This window comes from Triturus cristatus, chromosome 6, assembly GCF_964204655.1.
Source record: "Triturus cristatus chromosome 6, aTriCri1.1, whole genome shotgun sequence".
NCBI classification, from domain to species: Eukaryota; Metazoa; Chordata; class Amphibia; order Caudata; family Salamandridae; genus Triturus; species Triturus cristatus.
Window position 1 is genome coordinate 743,368,106 of NC_140589.1, and position 22,564 is coordinate 743,390,669.

General features: G+C 43.8%; 1 protein-coding gene across 1 annotated transcript in view; it reads left to right on the plus strand.

The window, feature by feature from the left end:
* The window catches only part of TBC1D32 (TBC1 domain family member 32), an 886,600-nt gene that overhangs the window by 346,700 nt on the left and 517,336 nt on the right, over positions 1-22,564 (plus strand). Inside the window, exon 18 of the mRNA XM_085611276.1 lies at positions 2,765-2,847. Within this exon, the coding sequence (XP_085467402.1) occupies positions 2,765-2,847 (83 nt within the window). The remainder of the gene's footprint in view (positions 1-2,764; positions 2,848-22,564) is intronic.

Genomic DNA, 22,564 nt, shown 5'->3' on the forward strand with positions numbered 1-22,564 from the left:
AAGTCGCCTAACACCATCTGGTGTAGTTTGTGAAATGTGAGACGGCCGCCTTACTGTTTCCAACACTGCTTGGAGAACTGTCCATGAGGAGGGGGGGGGGGGGGGGGGGGTGAACTGCGCTTGCCATTTGCGTTGTGTGTAAAAGTAATACGGTGGACAAGCAACTTTTCTTTCTATGTATTCACTTTTGTAACAATGGCAGCACGCCTCACTGCGTGCCCCCATTACTACAAAAGTAAACAAAAGTTGTTTGCCCACCATATTACTTTACACACAACGGAAATGGATCTCGTTATAGCGGATCTATTAAACTGGCATTCTCCCACTTGGAAACCTCTTTTAAATCGTGATCCACACTCATCATGCAAATAGCATTGATTAATTGGCAGGTAGCACTTCAATTGCTGAGCACTTGCACACATAATTAAATGTACTTGTTAAGCCCATCCACTTGTGACACAACAAAGATAGGTTCCATCTATACACGCCGTTGGTGCAACCCCCTGTTGCTTGGGTGTGTACCTCACTGCCCACCAAGTTCAAGCTTTACACCTGAACTTCCTGCTGGTAAGCGTCTGGTGATTTGCTTGTTTTTCATGGCTCATTTAGGAATCCCCTCCGCCCCCTGCGTGATAAAGGTGACAGCTTAAATGTTTGGAAATGAAAGTGGTGCTCTCACATACTTCACATGTATTCTAACCAGGGCTTCAAGTGGAATGAAAGAACTTGGGAGGGTCTCTCCAAGGGACGTGGTCGATGTAGTTAAGGGCGTGGCTTAAAACAAATAAGCTCAAAGCCTGTGCGTTTTTGCTTTGCCTCGCTTCATATGTCAGCAGGGCATCCGTTTCTCCGACGCTGCTCTTCATGTGCTATGTTACCAATGCTTGTTTGTTGAGCTTCATGCAGCACCGTGTTTAACTAATGGCATGTTTTATTTATTTGTGCTAAAGCGCCACACATCGCGTGCTTAGCTGATGCATTTCTTGCTTAATTTACTGTTTAGTGTAGCACTACAATGTGCGTGACAGCAGTAAATCACCAGAGAGGAGCGGTGTTTCATCAGCGCCTCGGGCAGAGTAGAGAATGCCAAAGTGCAGCAGCAGCACATTGGTCCAAACATTACACACTGGAATGTAGTGACAGCTGAACAGCCAATAAAAATCCCACGCTCTTAAACAAAATGGTCAAATTGTTTTGAGTAATCGACTGAAAAATTTTGAAATGGGTTATGTGTCTACCAATCTAGTGCCAATCGAATACCTACTTGCATGCTTTTTGTGTTATCCTGGGCAAACTAGTCTACTCTATCTCCCTCTACTTTAGATATCCCAACAATGATCCAAGTGCACAACCAGCATGAGAGCCGACTAGTTTGAGGTTACCTCGATCTTGTCTGTCGCGACATGTTTATCTCTGAGGATGCGTGTAGATTTGACACCTTTATTTTTGCAGGAAAGTCGATTAATAGCTGATGCTGGTGTAGAGCACGGCAGTGCATTTAATAAGCACCAAAGAGTCCTGTAAGGCTGCGGAGTCTGACTCCCCCTTGTGCTCCGCATAAATCTTGAGCTCGATTCTCACTTTAGTAATTTAGCCTGTCTTGTTGAACTGTGCCAGGACTCCGGCAATTTTCCTCTGTTATCTCAGCCACGAGCGAGTCCCGAGCCTCCTTGCCCAATGTGGGTACTGGGAGATCACGCACAAACCCCCTCATACCCAACACTGCCTTCTGTGAAAGGCGGGAATTATAAAGAGTGAGAAGATAACAAGCAAAGGTCTGAGCTATTGCCGCAGGTTTCTCCACCCTCCCCCCAGCATACATCCAGCGCTGGCCCTCCTCCTTCCAGGACAGCAATTTTCCCACCTTATTCCCCGTCTTATAGAGCCTGCTTTGCCATGCCTGGTAGATTGCCCTCGCCTCCTGGTGGACTAGCCGCCTATACTTCTCCTTCAACTGAGCTAAGCACTAGGCGTGATCCGGGTCTGGCCGCTCCACATATTCAACCTCCCCATCCGCCAGCTCCCTCTCCAACTCCTTTCGATGTCTCACCTTGTTCTTTCCTGCCACATCCTGACCCCGGACCACTGTCTTGTACGCCTCCTAGAGTGCTGTCCCCGAGGAAATCGACCCCTCATTCTCTCAGAAGTACTAAAATCAACATAAGGGTTGTCTGGATTAGTGCAAAGTGCTTCACTTAAAGTGTGCACCGTATATAAGCCAGCCCCCTACAATAATACTCCGGTATCCTGAGATTGAGGAGGTTGTGGTGGCCCTTGTGGGGCCACTAGTAACTGCCTAAAGTAATGCTGAATGATTACAACTTGGACTTGTATCTAACTCAAGGAACCTCTATTAACAGCCTGAGGTACTGCAATCCCCTACAGCAAGGACTTGTGTATGGTTGGGGGTGGCCTCTAGTAAAGGTCTAAGCAAGTCACCCAACTTCAGGAATGTGTATGTTTTCACATAAATCCTACATTTGCCAGAGGATTTGGATTTTGTTTTCTATATATTTAAATTGTGTGTCTTTGACAGGTGTAGAGTAAAAAATCAGTAATTAGTGGGACTAAGTATGTAATATGAGCAAGCATTAGATGAGAAGGGCTGGCTTGCGTTTCTATTCAGACCTATTTGCATTGGCAAAACTTGTTTAAAAAAGCTTGACCCTTCCGCTTTTCCACTAGTTGGTTTTGTGATTATGATAACTGTGTTCAGTAAACTAATCAAAATAATTGTTTTCATTTTTTTTATTTTTTTATGTAGACAAGTGCGCTATCGGAGCGAATTCCAACTCCCATAGCTGGTGCTGCGTCCATTTCATCTGTCAACCAGGAATTACAAAGCAGGTAAATTAATCGTTGTTCATAATTTTTCCATGAAGCAAATTCAGTTTTGCGAATGTTAAACTGAAATAACTGACATGCAGAGCACGATAGAACTTTTTGCAGTTAGGGGTCTTCCGTAAACACCACTACGATTTTCTAGATGAATTGAGATCCCAGTGAAGAAAGTTTTTGATGCCACTGCAGTGCAGGTCCTATAAATGGAGGTCTACTCAAATGATGAATTACTAAATGTAAAATGACAACATAATTACTTCTTCCCAGGGTTATACTTGATATTCTTTCTTGACTAGTTATAGTGAATATTGCACCCTTTAGAATTGAATTGGTTTTGTAGCAGTTGTTCTTCCGTAGGACAGTTGGGGTGCTTAGCTTTAAGAAGGTGTACTTTGGGTATTTAATGTAGTGGCATACTGGGCTTTGCACTGTTGGTGGGGAGCACACACGCTCTTGATGGCGGTGGCCCCACAGATGGCTCCCAAGTATATGAAGGGACATTCCTTGACCATGTCGGACTGGCATGTATGCGCATGTCTGCCGCAGGCCGCGGTTGCAACAGGGTGCAATTCTGGGCCTTGCTTTGGGTCCAAGGTGTTATCATCCCGGCCACGCTCCTGCCACTTGTGGGCGGTGGATGGTAGGCGCTCCCTGCTGCGTTACTTTTATCCTGTTTGATCCTTGCTCAAGTCTTGAGGAAACTCTGCACTCCAGCTGGTCATGGGTACAAGCCAGCCCCGCCTATGACCATAGCAGAAGAAGGGCAAGGCCTGATAGCATCTGCGCTGCCCATTCTGGTGGCAGATTTCTAGGCATGGAGAACATACAGGCAGTGGTAGATCTGCCCTGCCTACCTACTTAATTTCTGAAGTTGGAGAAATCTGCGGGCGACGTAGAGCTAAAGATGTCAGGAGTGTAGCTTGGTCAGTAACATGGTGGGGGGGAGCGTCAGATTTCCCGGCAGTCACACTAGCATATTATGTTAATCCACGTTATACAACAAGCAGGGCGCATGGGGGGGGGGGGGGGTGCGGCTCAAGAGGCAGTGGAAAAGGAGAGTAGGAGTACATAGGGAGATTAACACAATATTTTGTGTAACATAATCAACATTTTGAGGGGTTTCAAAACAGATGTAAGAGAGTATGTGGGTTTTTGTCAACGTGTGCTTGCAAAAATCCCAGGTGAAATCCGACAGCCGCCTCACCATACATGACTGAAAGCACCTGTACCCAACTATTCATCCGAAATACATTTATTAGGGGGGTGTAACACTACGCTACGCCCCTGAAAGAGGTCACCATGGGGCAACATTTTTACTCTAGAACAAGTCAAGAGACCGCCTCTTGAACCTACGTGTGAGCGAGTATTTTTCATAACATTTTGGGAAAACTATGCAAGCTACGGTTTGCCAGCATCTCGAGTGGAATTTTGCGAGTGTGAATTCCTTCCTTAAAAAAAGATCATTGAGGTACCGCAGGAGCCTGGTTTGAATAGGAACTGTTCCACGAGCAAAGCATTTAACCAGGCTTGCGTGGCAAAAATTTCGCGGGGAGGGAACTTCGCCGGCGTAATTAAAGTTTCGCCCAGGCCTACACTAGCGGACCAGGGTGACCTGCTTTAAACCGGGGCAGCAGGTAGGTGGAACAATGCTCTCCCGGCTTGAAAGTTAGGCCCTTCTGTTTAGGGACGGCGACAAGCACTTATATCAGACTACCGGTTTAAGCATTTAGTAAACATATCAAGCTGTTCCACTTAGGTCAAATACATTGCTAGTTGACCTATCTGCCGGGCTTCCAGTATATCTTTATAAGAACAAGGCGAAATCAACAACATAATTGTGGAGGACAGAACAGCCAAGATCTGTTCTTAAAACAGGCACGCACGCACTGCACAGTAGCATCCCCTTTGAAATGCGGTAGAACTAATTTCCGATTAGAAAACGTTGTCAGCTTGGCCAAATGTCGCTTACATCCGTGGTTTCCTGTTCTCCTCATTTTTGAAATCCTTCAATTTCTTTGGGGATTTTTCCAGTCCTTGGAGTGTTATCAGAACGTTTGTCTCCGCAGCGTCATCCTCATGAGGACGTCGCAGTGATCTGTGTATTGATTGGTTTCCCATTAGTGATGAAGATCGTGTCCCCTTGGTGACCGAGACAGCTTGACCTCCACAAGGTCGAGCGATTCAAGTGTCGCATCCCTTCTCGCAAGAGGTGCTGCGGTGTCACAGATGTCTTCTGAAGGAGGAAACGCACGGAGAAAAGATGATTGCATAGATTATGTAAAACAACAATGCCCCTAATGTTTAGAGAGCTTTAACTGCATGCGTTTTATTACTACTTGAGCACATTCTTAAATATCGGTTGCAGCATGACAACTGCTTTTCAGCCATGAAAATGGCGGGTATTTGATGCTAATGGCGCTGATCTGATTAGTTCTGTATCTTCCTCCAGACTAATCCAACTGCTGAGGAATGCATAATAGTTATTATAAACCCAACGAAGCAAAACGTTTAAAGATTTTGCCAGCTCTGGGGATTCACTATCAATTTGATTCCTTAAATCCATTATTGAAAGGGTTGGTTCATCTCTTAAACCTGCTTTCCGAGCTGCTGAGATAGAAGTTTACAAGAACATTTTACTTTCTTTGATTTAGTTTTGCAATCAGACTTTGAAAAAGAGTTGTCACTGCTGTTTAATCTCAGAAGCCCCCTTTCTCTATCCCTGGGTCACCCATTTATTGCAGAAGGGCTTTCATTTATGCTGTGTGGCAGGCCAACCGAGCCGTGAAACTGAAGCATCAGCGTCAGATGCCAAAACTGAAAGACTATTTATTTTCCCCTAATATTCATATTTGCAAAAATGAAAAAAATAATCACGGTAGGAGTGAGTGATTCCCCATGAAAAATTGTGTAAACAGAAATGAAGGCCTATCTGTAAGATGTAATGCATCATCAACCTGCCTGAGCCGTTCTTAACAAAACTCCTAAATATAGACCTGCGTATAATACACTATGTGACAGCTCATCATAAAATGGATCTGGGTTATGATACTATTAATATTAGTATATAGGCTTGATTCATCCTTCTGCCAGTGACTGTACTTTTTAATATGTGCAGTGAGTTTGTTGAACTCAGCCTCGTTTCTGGTAGAGGTGCTATCTTTTGGGGCTACCAGGTTATTCATCGGTACATTCATCAATTAGACACATCTAGAAAATGTGATTGGCTTGTACCTCAACGGCAAGTCCAAGAAATACTGTGGATGCTGGACCAGTTCACTCCAGTGGCATATCTATGGGTGATTTTTAGGGGGTTCACAAGAGGTCGTAGATAACGCTAATGGGTCCACCTACAACGGGCGATCATGCAGATTGGGCGCATGTGTTACATAAATATATATTCCCTGGTAAAAACAAAAGGTTAAAGTGATGTAGTAGTTGGATATGGTAATAATATCTTTCTTTGGAACTGAAAAAACCTTAGAAACTTACTGAAGAAAGCAAAGGATAAAGTGACGTTATAGTTAGGTGAAAAAAACACTGAAATTCCACAGTTAGTTTAGTTATTTCAAGTAACCATAACTCACGCCCCTGCCATTCACTGTTGTCAATTATGTTCGTTCAGTTACCCTCAGTAATGTTATCAGTTATGTGACAGGACATGTTATGAGTGTTGTAATATTTGTGGTAATAAGCAGTGCACGGCAAGAACGAGAGTTAGTTATAGTTACTTGAAATAACTTTGGTTCTTGATATTTAAATTAAAATGTTACGTTTAAACTGACATTTTCACCAAACTAGAACATCACTTTAATAATTTTTTCTCAGCAAATTAGTGAATTTTTGATTATTTTTTTTTATGTGCAAAGTATGATCTTATTACCATACCTAATGATAACATCACTTTAACCTTCATTTTTGTCTCTGAATTTCTAGTTAAAATATATATATATAAAGCAATATGTTCGAGGCATATGAGCTGCAGAATTCACATTCTGTGCATAGATCGCCATCCGGTGTTGGGCTCGGATGCTTGCACCTTGTTGTTGTCCTGGAAGAAGTCTTTTGTAGTCACGAGATAGGTGATTCCTCCCTTGGGCGATAGTGCGCATGGGCATCGACTCCATCCTCGGATTGTTTTTTTCCGCCATCGGGTTCGGATGTAACTTCAGCGTTCCGGTTCGGTATCGTGTTATCCAAACCTTTTCGACGTGCAAAGCATATCAAACTCGATGGTATTGTTTTCGATCGCGTGCTTTTCGACGCGCTACTCAAATACTCTTTCCGGTCGTCGACGCGGGCCGCTGGGCCTATCTGCGCCATTCGGGCCTACGGCTAATGGAAAGGACTCCATTCAAAAATGGCCCCAGTGTGGAGCTAAATTGCCACACAGCGACCAACACAAGGTCTGCAACCTCTGTCTCTCGCCCGAACACAAGGAGAAAAACTGCCAAGCCTGCGCCTCCTTCCGCTCCAAGAAGACACACCATGATCACCGGGTCAGACGACACGTTATGGCGCAACAGGCTGCACCGGTGCCAGAAGACCTCTTCGATGAAGGCCCCGATGTTCCTGAGGCAGATGATTCGGAGGATCTGGACATCGTTTCCGAGGCAGACGACTCCGACTACCACATCACTCCAGGTCAACGAGTGAGTACAAGTGGCCCTGCCACAACCCTACCCGAGAAAACGAAGGCACCGGTCAAGACTTCACCTGCAGGCCCCAGTCGCGACCGAAACAAAGCTTCAGAAGCCCGCCCTCGGGCTCGGCTTTGAAGACAAAAGAAAAGCCTTCCGGCAGCTCGGGACCGAGCAAGCCGCATATCAGTGCCCTCCAGACACAGTCGGCACCGAAGCCGGAAGCTCATCCCACTCCTGCAATTCCCAAAAAGCCATCGGCACCGAACACCTCGGCACCGAAGGAACAAAAGGCCTCGGATCCGAAAACAAAACATTCGGAACCGAAGAAGATTTCCGACTCTACACCGAAGCCGAAGGATCCAAAAACCTCTTCAAAGGCTCTAGAGCAGAAATCTAAACCTCGCTCGGGACCGACAAAATAGGCAACGAAAGCGTTTACCGAAGAGTAAGAACTTTTTCATCGGGATCCCATCGATCCGAAACAGAAAACTCTCCAAGTGGACCCCAAGGCAGGACATATTGTCAACGTTCCACACAAGAAGAGGAAATTGGACACCCCACACATCCCTGATGTGCCTGTAAAGAAAAGAGACTGTGCCACTTCACCTTTAAGGCCCTCTTCTCTCGTTCTTCCTATTATGCTTTTCTCTCCTCCAAAGTCTCCCATACTTCCTTCATTCTCACCACCACAACAGGATGATGATGATTTAGGGGGTGGGGGAGGGAATAATGACCCTTTCACTGACCCTGATGACAACACAGACATGCCACAGGACCCATGGGATGACTATGATGACCCAGTAGATCCTCCAGGCCTTCCTGATCCCGATGTATACCCAACAAAGCCATCTCCCCCAAATGACAATATTGGCTTTAGTCAGCTCATTGATAGGGCTGCCCAGTACCATGGTGTTCAAATGCATTTGGACCCCACAGAGGAAGACTTCCTACTAGACACATTTGCACAGTCACAAAAGACAGTACAAACTTTACCCATGTTAAAAGGTGTCATTAAATATGCCCCAGACCTACTCAAAGACCCTGTAAGGGCTAGAATTCTGAATCCTAGAATTGATAAAAAATATAAATCCGCCCCAAATGATCCCACCTACATCAAAGGTCAACTTCCCTTAGATTATCCAGTAGTGACCAACGCTAGAAAGCGTGCCAACTCTCAGACCTCCGGTGATGCTCCACCTCCAGACAAGGAGTCTAAATTATTAGACGCTTCGGGCAAGCGAGTTGCTGCCCAAGCAGCTAATCACTGGAGATTAGCCAATGCGCAGGCATTACTTGCCAGGTACGATAGGGCTCATTACGACAAGCTTGAATTCCTAATGCAGCATTTGCCTGATCAATACAAAACCAAAGCCAATGCTTTGATTCAAGAAGGCAAATTAATAACACATGCATCAATTAAATGTGCCCTCGATGTAGCAGATACTGCATCTAGATCTGTCAACACTAGTGTGTTACTAAGAAGACATGCCTGGCTGAGCGTTTCTGGTTTCAAACAGGAAGTACAAACACCTATCCTCAATCAGCCATTCAATGTGGAACAACTTTTTGGTCCAGCTGTAGATACAGCTTTAGAAACAAGCATTGGCATAGCCAATAGGTCTCACCTTTGAGACCTTATGTGTTTAGCCAGAACTTTTGGCTATGTTTTAGAGCATTGTCGCTGCGCTGCATTATGTTGAAAAGTTATATTAAAAAGTGTGAAGCATTTTTGTTACCTTTATACAAACGAAGACCACATTATATACAACTGAAAAACCTGATGAAATTTTTTTTTAACATAAAAAATGTCTTCTACTTTTTTGTACTTGCACTGCTGGCAACTTTTTCCTGCACTGAGTGGTATTGTGTGGAGTGTATTTTGCATTCAGTAGAGTGCAATTATGTGGCGTGTAATTATGTGGCACTGAGTGGTATTGTGTGGAGTGTATTTATGTTGCATTGAGTGCAGTGTAATTATGTAGCAAGTAATTATGTGGCACTGAGTGGTATTGTGTGGAGTGCATTTATGTTGCATTGAGTAGAGTGTAATTATGTGGCACTGAGTGGTATTATGGGGAGTGTATGTTGTATTCAGTAGAGTGTATTTATGTGGCGTGTAATTATGTGGCACTGAGTGGTATTATTTGGAGTGTATGTTGCATTGAGTGCAGTGTAATTACGTAGCAAGTAATTATGTGGCACTGAGTGGTAGTAGGAGTGTATGTTCCATTGAGTGCAATGTAATTATGTAGCATATAATTATGTGGCACAGTGTGGTATTATGTGGAGTGTATTTAGACCTATTGTGTTGCAGATGCTTGTTCCTTCTTTCATTACTGGTGCGCAGACCTACATACCTATGCACCAGTAGAGTCCCAAAGTGGCTGCGAAGGAGCGACCTTTGCGTCCGGCTCCTGTCAGGCTGTCGTCACCTTAAGGCGATGACGCGTTCTCCAGTGCTTACTTGTCTGTGTCTATGGGGTCTTACTCTGCAATTCTGAGGTGTAGTTCCTGCGACTCTGAGAATTTGGAGAGACATCCAGAGATAGAGAGCTGCAGCCTGCTTTGCTGCTGAGTAACGCTCACCCAGAGTGAACCATCTTTCATTGACTGGAACTTAATTGCATTTATATAGCGCCTTGTAGCTCTGCGGGTTCTTCCGAACGCTTACCACAGTGAATGAATGAGGGAAACAGGGTAGGGGGAGAGGACTTGTGGGTGAGCGTGAACTCCACCCGGCAGCTTTCAAAGCACTAGTTGGAAAATAATAAAAGATTCTGGATGAGTTTGAAAATGAGACAATGCCGAAAGAGGAGGAAAAATTGAGAAGAGGGTGGAGGGGGGAAGAGAGAGAGAGAGAGATTAAGAGAGAGAGAGATTTGGAGAGAGAGAGATTTGGAGAGAGAGATTTGGAGAGAGAGAGATTTGGAGAGAGAGAGATTTGGAGAGAGAGAGATTTGGAGAGAGAGAGATTTAGAGAGAGAGAGATTTAGAGAGTGAGAGATTTAGAGATTTAGAGATTTAGAGAGTGAGAGATTTAGAGAGTGAGAGATTTAGAGAGTGAGAGATTTAGAGAGTGAGAGATTTAGAGAGTGAGATTTAGAGAGTGAGAGATTTAGAGAGTGATGAGTGATTTAGAGGGAGAGATTTAGAGGGAGAGATTTAGAGGGAGAGATTTAGAGGGAGAGATTTAGAGGGAGAGATTTAGAGGGAGAGATTTAGAGAGATTTTGAGAGGGAGAGATTTTGAGAGGGAGAGATTTTGAGAGGGAGAGATTTTGAGAGGGAGAGATTTTGAGAGGGAGAGATTTTGAGAGGGAGAGATTTTGAGAGAGTGAGATTTTGAGAGAGTGAGAGATTTTGAGAGAGTGAGAGATTTTGAGAGAGAGAGATGAGAGATTTAGAGGGCGAGATTTAGAGAGCGATTGAGAGAGCGAGAAAAACTTAGAGAGAAAGAGATTTAGAGAGAGAGAAAGAGATTTAGAGAGAGAGAAAGAGATTTAGAGAGAGAGAGGGAGATTTAGAGAGCGATTTAGAGAGAGAGAAAGAGATTTAGAGAGATTTAGAGAGTGAAAGGGAGATTTAGAGCGATCTAGAGAGAGAGATTTAGAGGGCGATTGAGAGGGCGATTGAGAGGGCGATTGAGAGGGCGATTGAGAGGGCGATTGAGAGCGCGATTGAGAGAAAAAGAGAGAAAGATTTAGAGAGAAAGATTTAGAGAGAGAGAGAAAGATTTAAAAAGTGAAAGGGAGATTTGGAGAGATTTAGAGAGTGAAAGCGATTTAGAGAGGGAGAGAGAGAGAGAGATTTAGAGAGTGAAAGGGAGATTTAGAGAGAGATGTTTAGAGAGTGAAGGGGAGATTTAGAGAGATTTAGAGAGATTGAGAGGGCGATTGGGAGGGCGATTGAGAGAGATTTAGAGAGAGAGATATTTAGAGAGATTTAGAGAGCAATTTAGAGAGCGATTTAGAGAGCGAGAGAAAGATTTAGAGAGATTTAGAGAGAGAGAGAGAAAGAGAGAAAGAGATTTAGAGAGTGAAAGGGAGATTTAGAGAGAGATTTAGAGGGCAATTTAGAGAGCGATTTAGAGAAAGAGAGAGAAAGATTTAGAGAGAAAGTGATTTAGAGAGAGAGAAAGAGATTTAGAAAGTGAAAGGGAGATTTGGAGAGATTTAGAGTGAAAGCGATTTAGAGAGGGAGAGAGAGAGAGAGAGTGAAAGGGAGATTTAGAGAGATATTTAGAGAGTGAAGGTGATATTTAGAGAGAGATTTAGAGAGATTGAGAAAGAGATTGAGAGGGCGATTGAGAGAGATTTAGAGAGAGAAAGTGAGAGATTTAGAGTGAGAGAAAGAGAGAGCAAGAGATTTAGAGAGAGCAAGAGATTTAGAGAGAGCAAGAGATTTAGAGAGAGCAAGAGATTTAGAGAGAGCAAGAGATTTAGAGAGAGAAAGATTTAGAGAGAGAAAGAGATTTAGAAAGATTTTGAGAGTGAAAGGGAGATTTAGAGAGATTTGGAGAGTGAAGGGGAGATTTAGAGAGATTTGGACAGTGAAGGGGAGATTTAGAGAGTGAAGGGGAGATTTAGAGAGTGAAGGGGAGATTTAGAGAGTGAAGCGGAGATTTAGAGAGTGAAGCGGAGATTTAGAGAGTGAAGCGGAGATTTAGAGAGTGAAAGGGAGATTTAGAGAGTGAAAGGGAGATTTAGAGAGATTTAGAGAGTGAAAGATTTAGAGAGATATTTAGAAAGTGAAGGGGAGATTTAGAGAGAGATTTAGAGAGAGATTTAGAGAGAGATTTAGAGAGAGATTTAGAGAGTGAAAGGGAGATTTAGAGAGAGACAGGGGGATTTAGAGAGCGACTGAGAGAGAGAGACAGAGAGAGACTGAGAGAAAAAGAGATTTAGAGAGAAAGATTTAGAGAGAAAGATTTAGAGAGAGAGATTTAGAGAGAGAGAGATTTAGAGAGAGAAAGAGATTTAGAGAGAGAAAGAGATTTAGAGAGAGAAAGAGATTTAGAGAAAGAGAGATTTTGAAAGATAGAAAGAGAGATTTAGGGAGAGATTTAGAGGGAGAGATTTAGAGGGAGAGATTTAGAGGGAGAGATTTTGAGAGGGAGAGATTTTGAGAGGGAGAGATTTTGAGAGGGAGAGATTTTGAGAGGGAGAGATTTTGAGAGGGAGAGATTTTGAGAGTGAGATTTTGAGAGTGAGAGATGAGAGATTTAGAGGGCGAGATTTAGAGAGCGATTGAGAGAGCGAGAAAGACTTAGAGAGAAAGAGATTTAGAGAGAGAAAGAGATTTAGAGAGAGAAAGAGATTTAGAGAGAGAGAAAGAGATTTAGAGAGATTTAGAGAGAGAGAGGGAGATTTAGAGAGCGATTTAGAGAGAGAGAGAGAAAGAGATTTAGAGAGATTTAGAGAGTGAAAGGGAGATTTAGAGCGATCTAGAGAGAGAGATTGAGAGGGCGATTGAGAGGGCGATTGAGAGAAAAAGAGAGAAAGATTTAGAGAGAAAGATTTAGAGAGAAAGATTTAGAGAGAAAGAGAAAGATTTAGAAAGTGAAAGGGAGATTTGGAGAGATTTAGAGAGTGAAAGCGATTTAGAGAGGGAGAGAGAGATTTAGAGAGTGAAAGGGAGATTTAGAGAGAGATATTTAGAGAGTGAAGGGGAGATTTAGAGAGAGAGATTTAGAGAGATTGAGAGGGCGATTGAGAGGGCGATTGGGAGGGCGATTGGGAGGGCGATTGAGAGAGATTTAGAGAGAGAGATTTAGAGAGATTTAGAGAGAGAGAGGGAGATTTAGAGAGAGAGATGAGAGATTTAGAGAGCAATTTAGAGAGAGATTTAGAGAGCGATTTAGAGAGCGAGAGAAAGATTTAGAGAGATTTAGAGAGAGAGAGAGAGAGAGAGAGAGAGAGAGAGAGAGAGAGAGAGAAAGAGAGAAAGAGAGAAAGAGAGTGAAAGGGAGATTTAGAGAGAGAGATTTAAAGGGCGATTTAGAGAGCGATTTAGAGAGAGAGAGAAAGATTTAGAGAGAAAGTGATTTAGAGAGAGAGAAAGATTTAGAAAGTGAAAGGGAGATTTGGAGAGATTTAGAGTGAAAGCGATTTAGAGAGAGAGAGAGAGAGAGAGAGTGAAAGGGAGATTTAGAGAGATATTTAGAGAGTGAAGGTGATATTTAGAGAGATTTAGAGAGATTGAGAAAGAGATTGAGGGGGCGATTGAGAGAGATTTAGAGAGAGAAAGTGAGAGATTTAGAGTGAGAGAAAGAGAGAGCAAGAGGTTTAGAGAGCGCAAGAGGTTTAGAGAGCGCAAGAGATTTAGAGAGAGCAAGAGATTTAGAGAGAGAAAGATTTAGAGAGAGAAAGAGATTTAGAAAGATATTTTGAGAGTGAAAGGGAGATTTTGAGAGTGAAAGGGAGATTTAGAGAGATTTGGAGAGTGAAGGGGAGATTTAGAGAGTGAAGGGGAGATTTAGAGAATGAAAGGGAGATTTAGAGAGATTTAGAGAGTGAAAGATTTAGAGAGAGATATTTAGAAAGTGAAGGGGAGATTTAGAGAGAGATTTAGAGAGAGAGATTTAGAGAGTGAAAGGGAGATTTAGAGAGAGACAGAGGGATTTAGAGAGAGACTGAGAGAGAGAGACAGAGAGAGACTGAGAGAGAGACTGAGAGAAAAAGAGATTTAGAGAGATTTAGAGAGAGAAAGATTTAGAGAGATTTAGAGAGAGAAAGATTTAGAGAGAGAGATTTAGAGAGAGAGAGATTTAGAGAGAGAGAGATTTAGAGAGAGAAAGAGATTTAGAGAGAGAAAGAGATTTAGAGAAAGAGAGATTTTGAAAGATAGAAAGAGAGATTTAGGGAGAGATTTAGAGAGAGAGAGAAAGAGAGAAAGAGATTTAGAGAAAGAGAAAGATTTAGAGAGTGAAAGGGAGATTTAGAGAGAGAGAGAGAGAGAGAGATTTAGAGAGACACGAGAGGATTGGCTTTTAAGGAATCAACAATGAACGGGACAGTAGGTGCTTGCATGGGACTGTGCATAGGGGCCGGGCAGAGGAGGAAGGGAGAGGCTTCATTGGTCAGGAAGGTGCATTGAACATAGGTGGTACCCTTGGATTGCCCGCAAGAGCAAACTGCTCAAAATTCTGCATGGAACACTAGGGGCGAACTGCTCAGGAGTGTGCACGAAACAGCAAACTGACTTAGAAGGATTGTGCACCTAACCTAGCAGACTAACTACTCAGGGAGAACATTGCTTTGGATTGCGCACAATTAGATGGGTGAAAACTATTCAGAATTTCACACAATTTGTTAGGGACAAAGAAGCCTGCTCAGGATTGTGCACAATTAGGTAGGGAGAACACTGCTCAGGACTGTACATACTTCGGTATAGAGAAGCAGCTCTAACAGTTAAGCCACTAAGAGGGGGGCATAAGTGGGCACACAGCAACCCTGCCTACCAAGAGAGGGATGGGCTCCTTAAAGACGGGATGAATACTCATTGCGAATTCACCAATTCTGAAACAAAACATAATGGGCAGAGTAAAAACACTCAACACCAAAGTAAAATAACTAAATCCAGCCAAATCTGTGACGCCTGGTGTAGTCTCAATTCTCAAAGACTAAAACGTAGCCCGAGGCAGTGTTTATAGCCAATTGCGGGGTTATAGCTACCACGAGGTTCATTCTTACAGAAAAAAAAAACCGAACACCATCTGTTTCCAATGACCGCCAACGCGATAATTGGAGACAGATAAGGTTGAAGCTCGCGCCCAAGGACCCTAGGCCATCCAACTAACAAGCAGGGACAATCACCCACCTTGCACCAATTGCGTGCTGTGTTTTTAAAAAACACTCATGCACAAGCCAATTGCGGGCTCAGAAAAAAAAGCACACGCACGAGCGTGTGTTCAGAGCTCAAAAGCCCTTACTTAATGCTTCGCAGAGCAGCGCATGCGCGCTGGCTCAGGCGAGACCTAATAATGAAATAGGATACAGACTGCTAAATCCATGGGAGCATTACAGTCTCCATCCACACGAGGCTCCTTTCGAAGTTCCTGCTATAGAGGAGCATCCAAAAACATCAGTACAGACACTGTTGCTTCCTCCTATAAAAACACCACAAACATCCCCCAATAAGGGATATTTTAGAGGTGGGTACAGAGGAAATAACAAGGGTAGAGGCCGAGGTAACAACACTTGTGCCTCTCACACTAATAAACAGTGACTTCCCTCCACTCCCTCCAGACCATTCCACTCTGGTCGGAGGGAGACTCTCTCAGTTCCTAACTGTCTGGAGTTCCATCACTACAGACAAGTGGGTAAGACAAAATATCCAGTATGGTTACTGCCTGGAACTTACTGCAAATCCCCCAACATACCACCCAATCAGCGTCCAATGTCCACAGAACATCTCACACTCCTCAAACGGGAAGTTCTCTCATTGCTTCAATAGCATGCCATAGAACCAGTCCCCATACAGCATCAAGGGACAGGAGTATACTCCCTGTATTTCCTAATCCCCAAAAAGGACGGTACTCAACGGCCAATACTGGACCTCAGACCTCTCAATCTCTACATACAATCAGATCATTTTCACATGATCACTCTTCAAAAAGTCCTTCCACTGCTTCAATAAGGCGACTTCCTTGCCACACTAGATCTCAAGGACGCCTACTTCCATATTCCCATACACCCTGCTCACAGGAAATATCTGAGGTTCACAGTGGACGGCCAACACAATCAATTCAAAGTTCTCCCATTCGGGGTGACCCTCTCCTGTGTGGAACCTAAACGTTGTTCTTACTAGACTCATGGGTCCCCCATTTGAGCCTTTACACAAATGCGAATTACAATTCCTTACATTGAAAGTAGCTTTCCTTGTCGCAATCACATCTCTCAGAAGAGTAAGTGAGATCCAGGCTTTAACCATACAAGAACCATCCTTACAAATACATCGTAACAAAGTGGTTCTTAGGACAAATCCAAAATTCCTTCCCAAAGTACTATCTGCTTTTCATCTTAATCAATCAGTAGAGTTACCAGTGTTTTTCCAAAACCCTGATGCGGTAGCAGAAAGATCTCTTCACACGCTTGACGTTAAAAGAGCTTTACTTTTACTACATAGACAGGACTAAAGCCTTTAGAAAGACAAAACAACTGTTTGTAGCTTTCTCTCCACCTCATAAAGGCAACCCTCTCTCCAAAGCTGGAATTGCCAGGTGGATAGTCAAATGCATTCAGACATGCTACCAGAAAGCAAAACGCACATTAACAATTCCCCCTAGAGCACATTTAACACGCAAACTGAGCGCTTTCATGGCATGCTTAGGGAACATTCCCCTAGAAGACATTTGTAAGGCAACGACATGCTCTACCACACACACTTTCACAAAACACTATTGTGTAGATGTGCAGGCAAAGCAACAAGCTTCTGTAGGTCAGGCTGTTCTTAAGACACTTTTTCAAACCACTGCAACGGATACAGGTGACCACCGCTAGGGAAGACACTGCTGTACAGTCTATGCACAGAGTGTGAATTCAGCAGCTCATATGCCTCGAACGGAAAATGGTACTTACCAGTATGCATCTGTTCTTGGCAAAAACTCACTAGTACTTGTACTTAATCAAATTCCCCCAATCTCAAAGTAAACCTTCTTTGGTCTACTAAAAAAAAGTTAGTTCTGGTTCCCCCACTGACTGTTGCCTGCCTCATATTCTACGTGAGGCCTTCCTCACCTGCCCCGACCCCCACCCCCCCTTTCACTTTTCAATAATTCCCTTAAACTTGGTATTGTCCCCGACACCTTCAAAAGTGCTGAGATCATCCCGAAGAAACCCAACTCGGATCCCTTGGTGCTCAGTAACTATCTGCCCATCTCCCTGCTTCCTTACCTGGGGAAAATCCTAGAAGCTCATGTGGCAAACTGCCTGAGTTCCTTCATCGAATAATCTCATTTCCTGGACTCTCACCAGGCAGGCTTTAGGCCAGCACATTCAAGAATCTGTCATCCTTTCAGTTATGGATGAGGATGAACTCAGAGGGGGGATGGACAGAGGCCTCACCCAAGCCCTAATACTCCTGATCTGTCAGCTGCTTTTGACACGGTCGATCATGATATTCTGATCGACCGTGTCATCAATGCTGGGATACAGGGCCTGGCGTTGAAGTGGATTTCCTCATTTCTCAGCAACCATTTCCAAGCTGTTCGCCTTGCTAATTTCTCCTCCCAGAAAATGAAACTAATTTGTGGGGTCCCTCAGGGGTCTTCCCTCTCGCCCCTTTTGTTTAACTTATACCTACTTCCCCTGATCTGGTCTCTGCGCGAGAGAAAGGTCGTTACTTTCAACTATGCTGATGACCTTCAGCTGGTGTTTTACATCAATCCTTCCATCTCCTCAGCGCTCCATTTCCAGTCTAAGCTGAGTTTCATCAGTGTCTTGATGAATGACAACCAACTGAAATTAAATCCCGACAAAACTGAGCTCATTCTCACAGGTGGACCAGGAAATCCATGGAATGCTAATTTCTGGCCTCCTATTCTGGGTAGTCCCCCACTACCAGCAACCTCTGTTATGAGTTTAGGGATTGTGATCAGCAATGATCTGTCCATGAAGGCATAACTGCTCAGTGGTCTCTGTGTTATTTTCCATCTTCGCAGAATCCGGAAGATCAGCAGATTTTTAACCACTGAGGCCTTAACCTTGGTTATCCTTGCCCTGGTAATGTTGCGTATTGATTACGCCAACTCACTTTATGCTGGCATCCCCGCATATCAATGACAACGTTTGCAGCTGGTGCAAAACCATGCGGCCAGATTAATCGCTCGCCAGCCCAGACGACACCACGTTAAACCCCTGATGAAGAGCCTTCATTGGCTTCCAGTGGCTAAACGCTGTGCCTTTAAGCTGGGATGTACCACCTTCAAATCCCAAGCGGGGAACGGCCCTACCATCATCTCCTCCAGGATTCAGCGCTATACTCCCTGTCAAGAACTGCGCTCCTCCAACTTAAATTTGCTGACCACTCCCTTATTTAAACGCAAAAAACACGGGGGCTTAGATAGCGGTCTTGGCTCCGCAGCTCTGGAACTCGCTCCCTGTGCAAGTGAGGCTGACAGCCCCTTATGCACAGTTCAGGAAAATGCTTAAATCCTTTCTTTTTACCCAGGCATATCAGTATGCCAACTGCTCCGCTGTCCCAGCTCCTCTCTTACTCTTAGCGCCATGAAAGCTTTTGGTGTACGTGCGCTGTATAAATAATTTTAACATAGCATAACATAACATGTAGAGCTGCAGAGATTCACACGCCCACCCACCTCCCTGGAACCTGCATCTGTTCCAGGGTTATCTTACTTAGATACATTCACATGGACATCTTTCCTGTTTCTACACACTCCATCATTTCCTATCATGGCGAAAAACAATCTGAGGATGGAGTCGATGCCCATGTGCACTTTCGTCCAAGGGAGGAGTCGCCTATCTCGTGACTACAAAAGACTTCTTCCAGGAAGGTGCAAGCATCCGAGCCGAACACCAGATGGCGATCTATGCACAGTGTGAACCTCTGCAGCTCTACATGCCAAGAACAGATGCATACTGGTAAGTAGCATTTTCCTTTGTTGCCATACACAAGACAAACCCACCTAGCCATGCCCTGCACCCTACACCGCTTCCAGCCAACCACATGCCACGCATGTCCTTTAGCCATGCACGGCGGGATGTTTGCTGCAACCCACTGCAGGTGCTCGGTCCCTTCCCCCTTTTATTTCAGAAACAATTCCGATCCCACAAGACTCGTGAGAGGCAGCACGGCCCCTGTGCTACCGTGGTACTCCCCCAGGAGTCCAGGAGCCTTGCTGGCTCCCGGGTGACACATGCAGAATTGCGGCAACCTACAGAACCCCATTTCTTTTTAAAGTTTGTCCCAGATGTGTCATTCGAGGCCCCCCCTACAAGGTCAAAGGTGTCAGGATACCTGTACCTCTACCTTATTTTTGTTTGTGTTCAGGACACGGGGATTGAGACTCTGTGGCCTGAAAGGGCGGCCGTAACATGTTTCCTCATGTTGCGGCCAGCCATTCAGAGCGTGGGCTTCCGCTGGAACAAAAAGATCGATGGGCAAAGAGGTCCTCTCTTCTAATGACACTGATCTATTATAAAATGTTGCATGCTCCCAGGACTCAGTTGAGACTCCCGCAAACCATATATATATACATTTTGAACCTTAATTCCTCCAAAACTACTGAAAGGATTTGGCAAAATCACAAAAAGCACTGTTTCAGGGTAAAGATCTAGCTTTCTACCAAATTTGGTGTTATTCCGTTCATCCGTTTGGGCTGTAGTGCTGTTCAAAATTCCCTATTGAAATTGCTTTGGAAATTGCGGGTTGGGACCCCCTTTTTTTCTCGACACTTGCTTGACGGAGCACTGCAAATCTTTAAAGGAAGCAGCTGATGTTGATGAACTTTTTTTGGAAAGTTTCAGAAGATTTATCAAACGATGCCAAAGTTATTACAAAATCAAAAACGGTATTCCTATGGTAACTAGGTCCTAACTGTAACTACTCAGTGGCAACCGCCACTGTAATTAGAAAACATATATATATATATATATATATATATATATACACACACGCGCGCGAACACACACACACGAACACACACACGAACACACGAACACACACGAACACACACAGGAATTAAGTGATTCAGTGGCTTCAGAGTTATCCACATAATTTTGGATTTGCCATATAATCGATCATCTACTGGATAATCTGAACATTTTAACAAAAAAATATATTTCTAGCTCAGATCAAGAGTTAGTACAATCAATGTGACACATGCTCCTGTGCAGTAAAACGCCCATCCAAAGGTTGAATGGTCATCTTTCAATTGCTTATTGCTGTATTTGGGTGTTAAACTGATTCTAATAAGGTTAAATGGTTTTCCCATACAGTGTTACCATGTATAAAAATGATAAAATGCTATCACAAAATATGCTGCATTACACCACATAATATGATATTTCTTGCTGCACGATTTGGTTCTCCCAATGCCGCATAATTTCAGTGTCTCATAAAAATATATTAAACATTACAAACATTACTATGGTCTATGGAAGGGGAAAGGTCTTCAGAGTGTCTCAATCAATCCTGTTCTCTTCTTCACACCACTCTCTTCTTCAGTCTGTTTGTTAGACATTTGCACTCTTTATCTTCTCATATCGCTCTAAAATACTCAATTTGCACATCTGACCCCCAACTCGTTCCTCTTCAGCACTCTTTTCATTCTCTCTAGCACATACTGTTTTGCTTCGCATTCACTGCACCAACCCTCCACACACAGTGCACCCACTCACTTGCACGCACTGTACTTTCTCCTTCATACTCTTTCACATGTAATCACAATGGCATTTGGCTCACCTAACCGTTGCTCGGTGTGCTCTGCAGAGAGACCAAGGATTGGATGAGCATGTATTTTGTATCGCTTCATTACCCACTGACAGGCCCTCTGAGAAATTTGCACTTCATTTGGCCAGAACGCCACATCTGTCAGTTGTGGCTCACCCACAGCCTGAACTCACACGGCTACATAGGAGCGGCTGTTTTCACACTGCACACTATAAATGAGTAATATGTTGTATTAAAAACAATAGAAATACAAAGTCCCGTAAAAGAAAAATCTCTTCGAGAATGTAAGAGTAAGTAAAACATGAAATGTAAACAGGAAAAATATGGTTGTTCCCAGGCTAAGGAGGCAGGATCCACCTTTACTGGCTGTGGCTGTCGCCAGTGGTGGGACACAAGGGAGGGGTTAAAAGTGTGGGGAGAGATAGCAGGCCCCACCAGGCCACCCTAGCAATACCACTGACACTATTTGCCACACTTTTCTCTCGTAAGGTATTTTCTCACCATTTCTTTCTTTAAATTGAAGAAAATATGGCAAAGGTGCAGTCACTTGCTACTGCCACCCGAAACAATGAAAAAATTGACTTTCATTCTAATAGTTCTCAGTGCCTCCTATCCGAATCCACACTGTTGTACACAAACACATCCCACTCCAAATTCAACTGTTTTAAACAAGCACTGGCAACGCCAATAGGTTTAGTTTTGTCGACCTATCGGCTTAACCAGTGCTGCACAGCCTCATCAAGCATAGTCAAGAAGGAAAAAAAGGCTAAAAGGGCTACTGTTGATTGCGTCATTCTAAGGTGCACACGTGCATCAACACCATGCACTTGCCTGGCGAATGAATTGTGTATTACTGACCCATCGATGATGGCAGAACTGTTAAGTTAGCAGAAGCTATTTTTATTTAGCAAACAGCCCAACAGCAAATGGCAGCTGCGGGCACCGCCAAAAAAATTGCCCAAAAAGTGAAACACCTGCGAAGGGTGGAGGCACAACAGAGTAGTTGTTGGGGTAAGTGTAAGGGGGGATATAATTAGAATAAAGCCAGATGGGGGAGAGGCAAAGCAGCAAACGACGGAGAAAGTAAGAGTGTGGAGTAGGGAGAAACAGATGAGAGACAGTTGCACCCAAGGGAGCGAACGACAGAGTGGTGGGAGTCAGGAAAAGAAGCACACTAGAGAGAGACATTTGAGGAACACGGACTGCATGCAGGGGCGGTGGGTGTTTGGTTAGCACTTTTTTCACGGCACGGGAAACATCGGACCGTAACTTCACGTTTTTAAGCCCCTGATGAAGGGAACTGCCTGAAATGCATTGGGCGCATTTATGTTACAGATATATAACGGACATTAAGAAATTAACAAAGAATGCAAGTCATGAAAAGTAAATAGAAAATATAAAAATTCTTGCAAAGAACGTTACACCCTTGGAATAATTTTATTTCAAGTGATCTTAGAGTGTGATTTTAGAATGCCCCCATGCCCTGTGGATAGCACACCATAGTCAAGTTTACTATCCTCATACTCAGGAGGATTCACCAATCAGCACCATTAAATGGATTAATTCATTTTCCGCAAACAAGTATACCAGTGAGTGCGTGAGTCTAACCCTTTCGGTGGTCCTTACACTGTTTGGTTAGATAGCCGCACATGAGTGAGAGAGCTAGAAAACCAA